Raw genomic sequence first — 9698 nt, 5'->3', positions numbered from 1 at the left:
AATAATCAACCAACTACATACTGTAACTTTTCAGTGCACGTTCTTATTTACATTGTGACAACAGCCTTGTGAGTTCCCGCAGTGACCCGCACACAGACATGATGGAATTCAAGTTCATGTTTGTATTGATCACATATAGGCAGGCTACACATGGCGTATCTGCTACATCATACATGGCAGTAAGATTCATTGTTCTTGTATATGCTCTCGTATTATTGTTTATATAGGCTACCCAATACTGACATCAAAATAGATTGTGTAGTATGCCTCTAGAAATCATATGCAGCAGGTAGAGAATTGACGGGAGATCCATCGCGATTTGGAATAAAATTGAGGAGAACTTTAATCCCTGGGTATTAATCAAACAACACGGGAAAAGGCAGTCATATTCCAGCGCGGTATTTATTAGTGTTTGCGCTGCCCAGGCAGCAATGGTTAATAGATATCATATCCGACATCACCGTAAGTGTACACGTCTGTCAGCCTGTCTCATGACACGCTTCCCTCGGCTTAGTCCATTTTTCCACATTTCATGGGTGTATTCCATTACCGTATATGGTTAATCGGGGCGTTTCTGGTATGCAAATACTTAAAACAGTGCACAAGCTCAAACGTAGGATCAAAGTCATATTCATCATGACAGGTGTGCGTAGAACCTGCGTACGCACGTGTGATGAATCCCGACTTCCCTGTGCGTACACTCTAAATTCTGTGCTTACGTGTGGAAATAGAACATGTTCTACGCACACGTTGATGAATGAGGGCCCTGTTCTAGACTAGGCCTACAGATGAAACCCATGAATACAGAGGTGCTTCACACTACTGACCGACTCAGCTGAGAGTGTCGTTTCTTGACTCAGCTGAGAAAGTAGTTTCTTTAAATTGTCAAGCTACAATATTATAAAATACAATATTATAAAATCCTGTCAGGAATTGTGCCTCAAAGCATGAATGAACCGGCATTTCTAAGCACTTTAAACGTACCGCACTTTAGTGCACATAAAGTCATAGGCGGAAACACGGAAACAGCTGTTTACCGCGGAGTTGGCACTGGCGTAGATAACTTACCGGGGGGCAGAACTAGCGTACGTCAGTGGCCAATCAGATCGCAGAACGCGAACCCGGAACTGGAAATCCGTTGGTAAAAGAATAGGTCAAAGCCGGCCTACCTGCTGTGTGCCCTACCATCGTGGGAATAATTCATTCCTCTCTGGAATCGGGCAGGGTACCCTCTAGCCTCAAGACAGCGTCTGTCACACCCATCCTGAAGAAGCCTGGTCTGGACCCAGATGACCTTGGGAATTACCGGTCGATCTACAACCTTCCTTTCCTGAGCAAGATCCTGGAAAGAGCAGTGGCCGCCCAACTGCACCAACACCTGTCCAACGATGAGCTCTATGAACCCTTTCAATCTGGCTTCAGGAAACGCCACAGCACCGAGACTGCCCTCACCAAGGTCACCAACGACCTCCTCATTGCCACCGACTCCGGTCACATCAGCCTCCTCATCCTCCTGGATCTATCTGCAGCCTTTGACATGGTCTCCCATTCCATTCTCCTCAACCGCCTCTCTGACCACCTGGGTGTTACTGGGACTGCTCTCACCTGGTTCGAGTTGATGTGGACATGGTTGAGGTGTACAAATACACAACAAACTGAACGGGTCAAAACATGCAGAGGCACTATACAAGAAGGGCCAGAGCCGACTCTACTTCCTCAGAAGGCTGAGATCCTTCAATGTCTGTACAAGGATGTTGAGGATGTTCTATGAGTCGGTGGTGGCGGGCGCCTTCTTGTACGCTGTGACCTGCAGGGGCAGCGGACTGAGAGCAGTGGACACAACCAGGCTGGATAAGCTGGTCAGGAAGACCAGCAGCGTGGTTGGGGTGGAGCTGGACTCTCTAGCGAGGGTGGCGGAGAGGAGGAGCCTTGCTAAGCTCCAGGCCATCAGGGAAAACCCCACCCTCCCACTATACACAGACTTGGCTGACAGGAGGAGCATGTTCAGTGCTAGGCTCACACTACCCAAATGCAGCACTGAACGGCATAGGAAGTCCTTCATTCTAACAGCCATCAGACTATATAATGCATCACTGTGCCTCACTGCATCACTGAGCACAGAGCGGCAGCTCAATAGTGGCAGGAGGCCGCGACTAGCGGCCTCCAAGCTCCACAACAGGGGGCAGCGACTGCTGCCAGACATTGATCTAGGACTTATAGGAACCCAAGGAGGACAATACACTACCTGAAGCATACTGGAATATATATTTCATTTAGTTAGATTTAAATTATAATTATATTGACCAAATTGTTTACACTGCTTCCCCCATGCTCAGTATATTTTTACTGTATTTATTTCTGTATATTTTATTTCATTTCATTTTATTCTATTTTACTCTACTCGTATCCTAGGTAACTTGATTTGATTTGTGTTATTATTCTAATTTGTGACCTGTCCTGTCTAAATGTTTAAATGTTGAGCGATTTGCAGTGTCAAATTTCCCACGGGATAATAAAAGTATTTCTATTCTATTCTATTCTATCCTACCTCACTGACCGAAAACAGTCCATCACCATCTGTAACTCCACCTCCACCCCTGCCCCAGTCAACCAAGGTGTGCCTCAGGGTTCCGTTCTTGGTCCACTCCTCTTCACTATCTACAATGCTCCCCCTCGGTCACATCATCTAGAAACACGGTCTCAATTTTCACTCCTACGCTGATGACACTCAGCTCTACATCAGCACCTCACCCTCCACTCTTGTCATCTCCCGTCTGGAGTATGCAAACTCAGTTCTGGTAGGGCTACCCAGCAATGCCCTGAACAGGCTACAATACATCCATAACTCTGCTGATAGGGTTCTCACCCGCACCAAGTCCTGGCACCACATCACCCCCACCCTCATCCACCTCCACTGGCTTCCAGTCAAGTCCCGCATCAATTTTAAGATCCTCCTCTTCACCTACAAAGCCCTTCACTCCCCTGCCCCCCGGTACCTAGCTGACCTCCTCCATCCCTTCACTCCCTGGCCCCTCGGTACCTAGCTGACCTCCTCCATCCCTACATCCCGCCCCGGAGGCTGCGGTCCTCAGACTACGGTCTCCTCTCCATCCCCACCACCAACCTGCGCACTGTCGGTCCCAGAGCCTTCTCTGTGGCCGCACCCACCCTCTGGAACTCCCTCCCTCCAAACATCTGTAGTGCTACATCCCTGGGCCCTCATGTATCAACCTGATGTACGCACAGATATGTGCTTAAGCCGTGCGTACGACCATTCCTAAGCAAAGTGTGGGATTTATCTATTTGAACTTGTGCTTGACTTTGTGCGTATATTTAAGCACAGGTCGGACCATGCGTAGTTGGCGCCCGGTGGTAGAATATTTTTACAGCGCGGAAATAAGCACTGACTGCGCTCCGCGTAACTCAACTCGTTATTATTTTGCGCATATATTGCAGAAATACGGGAACGTTTTGATTATATTTAAAAGGCTTTGCCATTGTTAAACGTAATAAGTGGAACCCCGAAGCTGTAAGCAGAATACAAGTCATATGAACACCCACGATATAAACGCATTGCAACGAGAACAGACAGAGGTTATTTGTTGAGTGTATGTGTATACAAAACCCTTGCAATAAATGTGTCTTAAATGAATGAAAAGCATACATGCTCTGGACACAGAGCATATATCGTGTGGGTGATATCATGACTTGTATTCTGTGTCAAAGCCTAAATCAAAACGTCCCCGTATTTCTGCAATCTATGCGCAAAATAATAACGAGTTGAGTTCTAACAAAGAACGTATTACATGCTGGTAGGCTGATAGAGTAAACTATGATATGAATATGAATATGATATGATATAAAGGTATACTGGTCCGTCCGCGAGGATATCGAGGACTCGAGTTGGGGGACCCTGATGTAAACAAGACAAAAGTCTTTCTCTGGTCTGCATCCCCTTAACAATTGTGTGTATTGAGCCATACTGTATTGTACCCATTCTGATAACGGGCTCATGCGGGAACAAGAGGTTGGCTTGCTTGTTTGGCACGGGGGGCAGAAGCAGAACACCCACCTCCAAACGCCATTAAATATTGTTTCAAATAAAAAGCGACATACTATTATTTTGTGTCATGTTTCCAAATAAGATTGGCCACAACGGAATGCTTTCTACTTCAATTTGTTGATTAGAATAGATTACCTCGCTCCGTTGAAACTTCACTGAGCTCAGCACACAGACATGATAATAATAATAACCACAACAATAATAATAATAGCTTCATTTTACATAGCGCCTTTCAAGAGACCCATGCAAGGTCGCTTTACATAGATGGGGGGGGGGGGGGGGATAACAAAGTAATAAAGATAGTGGACAGACTATGTAAATATGATGATGGGATTCGAGTTCGCGTTTTTATTGATCATAGGCATGCTGTCATAATCAAACATTCTAGAACATTTGTCGTCACAGATCATGTCATAATAGAACATAGGCTACATGGCATGGTCCATCGTGATATTGTGTAGACTGTTATTACTGTACCACCCATTGTGACAACAGCCTTGTGAGCTCCCGCACACAAACATGATGGAATTCAGTTTGTATTGATCACATAAGCAGGCTACATCATACATGGCAGTGAGATTCATTGTTCTTGTATATGCTCTCGTATTATTGTTTATATAGGCTACCCAATACTGACATCAAAATAGATTGTATGCCTCTAGAAATCATATGCAGCAGGTAGAAAATTGATGGAAAATCCGTCGCGATTTGGAATAAAATTGAGGAGAACTTTAATCCCTGGGTATTAATCAAACAAAACGGAAAAAGGCAGTCATATTCCAGCACGGTCTTTATTAGTGTTTGCGCTGCCCAGGCAGCAATGGTTAATAGATATCATATCCGACATCACCGTACGTGTACACGTCTGTCAGCCTGTCTCATAACACGCTTCCCTCGGTTTAGTCCATTTTTCCACATTTCATGGGGGTGTTCCATTACCGTATATGGTTAATCGGGGCGGTTTTGGTAACCATATACGGTAATGGAACACCCCCATGAAATGTGGAAAAGTGGACTAACCCAAGCAAACTCTGAGAGACTTCACTGAGAGCGAGATTGATCACCGAGGTCCGACCAACAACTTGAACGTATAATCTTCGGTGCGCCGGGAGCCAAGGATGTTGACTGACCCAGTCCTGCTACAGAACCAGCACATTGACAGAAATAAATGACAAGAGATGACCCGACATTAAGCACTGTAATGACTGAAATTAAATCAATTTCAGCACGCCAACTCTGCGCTCTACAATGCCTATTGTGTGCGCTCTTCATGAGCCCGTGGTTCTGATCAGAGTCATTATGGCTTCAGTGGATAACCCTGATCTACATTGTGATGTTTTAGATACCCCAGTAATAACATTACAATTGAATTAAATACAATTAGGCCTGAATGAGACTCCGGCCACCGGCACATTATCAGCCAAAATGCGCGTTTATTGATGGAGCAAACTCTGAGAGATTGTTCACAGAGGCGCTGCCGAACCAAGATATAATATGATGAGTATAATATAATGTGTGTAGAGGCATATGATACAATCTATTTCGTTGTTGGTATTAGGTAGCCTATGAATTACATATAATAGCAGCCAGCCTACATTATTATGCAACAGTAACTTGCGCATATATAACACAGCCCTGCGAAGCCTGCATACAGTAAACTAACTTGATCATTAATCTAGCTGTTGTATCTTTACGCTTATGAAAACATTAAATAATATGTATAGGCTATAGGCCGCCTATAATCTCAAATGGCTTAATGGCTATCCGAGTCCTCGATATCCTCGCGGACGGACCAGTATTTATATGATCATATCATATTCATATAATAGTTTACTCTATCAGCCTACCAGCATGTAATACGTTCTTTGTTAGAACTCAACTCGTTATTATTTTGCGCATAGATTGCAGAAATACGGGAACGTTTTGATTTAGGCTTTGACACAGAATACAAGTCATGATATCACCCACACGATATATGCTCTGTGTCCAGAGCATGTATGCTTTTCATTCATGTAAGACACATTTATTGCAAGGGTTTTGTATACACATACACTCAACAAATAACCTCTGTCTGTTCTCGTTGCAATGCGTTTATATCGTGGGTGTTCATATGACTTGTATTCTGCTTACAGCTTCGGGGTTCCACTTATTACGTTTAACAATGGCAAAGCCTTTTAAATATAATCAAAACGTTCCCGTATTTCTGCAATATATGCGCAAAATAATAACGAGTTGAGTTACGCGGAGCGCAGTCAGTGCTTATTTCCGCGTTGTAAAAATATTCTACCACTGGGGCGCCAACTACGCATGGTCCGACCTGTGCTTAAATATACGCACAAAGTCAAGCACAAGTTCAAATAGATAAATCCCACACTTTGCTTAGAAATGATCGTACGCACGGCTTAAGCACATATCTGTGCGTACGTCAAGTTGATAAATGAGGGCCCTGGACTCTTTCAAATCCAAACTCAAAACCCACCTCTTCACCAAATTTATAAATGTATAAATGACTGATTTCCCGCTTTTCTTTTTTACTTTGTTGTGACCTGTTCCTCTGATCTCCTTTCCCTTAACTGCTCCTTCCCCTTAGCTAAAAGCATTTACCAAGATCAATTAATTACATTTTAAGACATTCTGCAACGTATTCCAAGCAGAGGATGCATAATACATCAAATACCCAACAATACCCTTTTTCTACATGTGGGCGTTTGGCACAGACGTCATCCTGTCCAGTAATGTCTGTGCTGTAGTCGAGAGAGAATATAATCACAAGACATTCTCTAATAGGACTAATTTAGCTGGGTATCGTCTTTAACGTTGCATTTCTTTAATATCTATTCTACACACATACATACTGTATTTAGTTTAGAAGCACAGTCCTTCATCTAATAATCAAGACAACAAACCATCAACGTTTTGTTCTTAAAATATCTTTTATTTAAACAGCTCAACATACTGAAAATAGCAGATTTTTATATTGCTTTAGAAAAATAGGCTACACGATTAGTTTATTGATTGATTATTATGATCAGTATAACGATAACATTCTGTGGTTCCATTCACAGCTGGTGATTAAACCTACTTCATAAAGTTACTTCATTAAACCATTACCTTTGAATAACTAATTAAGTTACTGTATACTATTACTTTCGGTGGAAAGTTACATTACTAGTTATATCACTCTAGTTACTTTCACAAACAACACTCAACTCGGTTATATAACTGGGTTACCCACAACATTGACCCCTTCATATTGACCCAACACACTACATCATCAGATTTAATCATGTAACACAAGTACAAATTAATATGTAATCAGAAAAGGATTCCATAATGCATCTATAGGCTACAAGCCGTTTAAACAGCGATCACAATAGAACCCGATTAATGGAGCTGCTATCCAGTTGGTGTGACGTAATTACTTTAGGAAGATAAGGTATACTGATAAGGTATACTTAACCCTTTCACTGCCGCACTACTAGGACCTATGAAAGTGGCCCAAATCAGAATTGAAAAGATCAGATTGTTGACACTGTTGTGAAAAATCCTCAGATCTCAGTCACATATGATCAGTTTCAATTAGTGAACAAGTACCATCTCAAGCTGAAGACCAGAGACACAAGTGATGATGTCATCAAGAGGACACTATGACTGTACCCATGGTGATTTCACTGGGTACATTTCTGGATTCAGAGGTACAAGTATATATAATATATATACTAATATAACTAAATATAACTAATTTGGATGGAACACAAAAGTCATCAATCAGCTGTGATGGACCAACTTAAAAAAACAATCACTTTGATGACATCACACGTTGAAGTTTGATGGTGGCTTGATGCTCTGATTTCTAGACAGTCGTCTTATATTTATAGTTGACTTAACTGTCCCGAGATCATTGGAATAGCACAATGTGTATTCCGTTTTAGGGTGGATTTTCCGCAGGGAATACAGGAAGTGCTCAGAACCTGCTGGTGGCGAGCGAGAGCAGCACCCGGGGCACGTGCAGGAAGGAGAGGAGAGGAGAGGAGAGGAGAGGAGAGGAGAGGAGAGGAGAGGAGAGGAGAGGAGAGGAGAGGAACTCAGAACTTGCTGGTGGCGAGCGACAGCAGCACCCGGGGCACGTGCAGGAAGGAGGGCACCACTGCAGAGAGCCAGGAGAGGTACGGGACCTGGGTCAGGAGGAACTTTATGGAGGTGTGGTCCACCACACTGCGGCCTGGAAACAAGAGTTGAAACAACGTGTCAGGATGTAGTGATTGTATTGTACATAACAGTAAAAAGGTTTAAGGCTGAGACCACTTATCGATAATTATCGATAACTGCGTGAAATCGATAAGTCACTTATCGATTCTTTTTTGCATGTGTAAAAATAATAATATATATATTTTTAAAATACTTTATACTATACTAAGAATGGTGTTAGGTCAAGTGATAGAGTGTGGACTCTAGGAAGAATTCTACAAAATAAAACAGAGGTACAAATATAAAATCCACTCTCTGTGCCAAATATATGACAATACATTTTACATTTCAACATTAAAATATACGTGTATGTGTTTTGTTTTAAAGTTCTGTATTATTTGATCAATGTCCGTTTTAATAATAAGTTATGAGATCATTAAAACAGTGACCGACCCGCAGAGCGTGCATTCCGGCTGGATTTCACTTTTTAGTGCTGTTTGCAAAACCTGGTGTGGTCAAATGTCTTCCAAGAGCAAACTGCACTAATGGATAAACTACTGGATTGGAGTGCATCGTTCTTGCCAAGACCCATCTCGACATCCACAAGTGTGTTGAGAAAGCAGACAATAAATATTGACTGAAATACAAGGTAAGAATCACTTTATTTCAATGTTATGACAGGATTTTTTTCAGATATGTATTCACAACATAGATAGCTAAAAACGTCAAGTTCTAAGCTACATTTTGATATATAAATTGTTGTTGGTTGATCCAATCCCGTGATGCGCTCCGGGATTTTGTGGTGACACCAGGAAGCAAACGAGTGACTGCAGCCTCGCTGCAGTAAACAGAAGCCGCAGCAGGCAGCAGCTTGCGGTGGAGTGTGTAACGTTAGCTTGCTTCAGTCGGACTTTTACCTAAAGTTCTAAACGAATCACTGTCAAACAAAGCTGCTAGTGCTAATAATAAGTAATGAGCACTTCTGCTTCTGCTCCATGTGTGTGTGTTAGTGCACTGCAACCTTGCCCAGGCCCGACGGGGCCCGGCGGGTTCGGGCTGGGTAGGGCTTTTTTTTTAATAAATAATTCGGGCTCGGCCGGGCCCGGGCACCGCAGTTTTAAATTTTTTTATTGCGTCTTTTTTTTTATATATATAACTAGGGTTATAGGATAACCTTCGTTTTCCTTAAGATTCATTTTCTCTTTTGCGCCAGAGAAACATTTGGATGTAATTACCGCAGCGCGCAGGGAGAACTCAGGGGACAAGTTCAACTCGATTGGTTGTGTTGGAATATAGCCAGTTGGCGAACGTTTTAATTTGTTCTTGGGATGTATGTAGCCGGTTGGCGAAGTTTTGTTAACGGTGTTCAACGCGTTGCTGACGTCGTGGTGAGCAGTGTTGTGCTAGTTACTGAAAAATAGTAACTCAGTTACTTTACTAGTTACTC

General features: G+C 42.8%; 1 protein-coding gene across 3 annotated transcripts in view; it reads right to left on the bottom strand.

Annotated features, from left to right (window-relative positions):
* Positions 1-6984: 6984 nt before the first annotated feature.
* dhrs1 (dehydrogenase/reductase (SDR family) member 1) overlaps positions 6985-9698 on the bottom strand; it is a 133709-nt gene continuing 130995 nt past the window's right edge. For all 3 annotated transcript variants that reach the window (XM_084312961.1, XM_084312962.1, XM_084312963.1), the window contains one exon: positions 6985-8285. In XM_084312961.1, the coding sequence (XP_084169087.1) occupies positions 8149-8285 (137 nt within the window). In that variant the 3' untranslated portion in view covers positions 6985-8148. The remainder of the gene's footprint in view (positions 8286-9698) is intronic.

The sequence above is a fragment of the Notolepis coatsorum genome (genome assembly GCF_963971535.1).
Source record: "Notolepis coatsorum genome assembly, chromosome: 4".
NCBI lineage: Eukaryota > Metazoa > Chordata > Actinopteri > Aulopiformes > Paralepididae > Notolepis > Notolepis coatsorum.
Note: the sequence above shows the minus strand (reverse complement) of the source record. Positions and strands in the feature narration are given on the sequence as shown.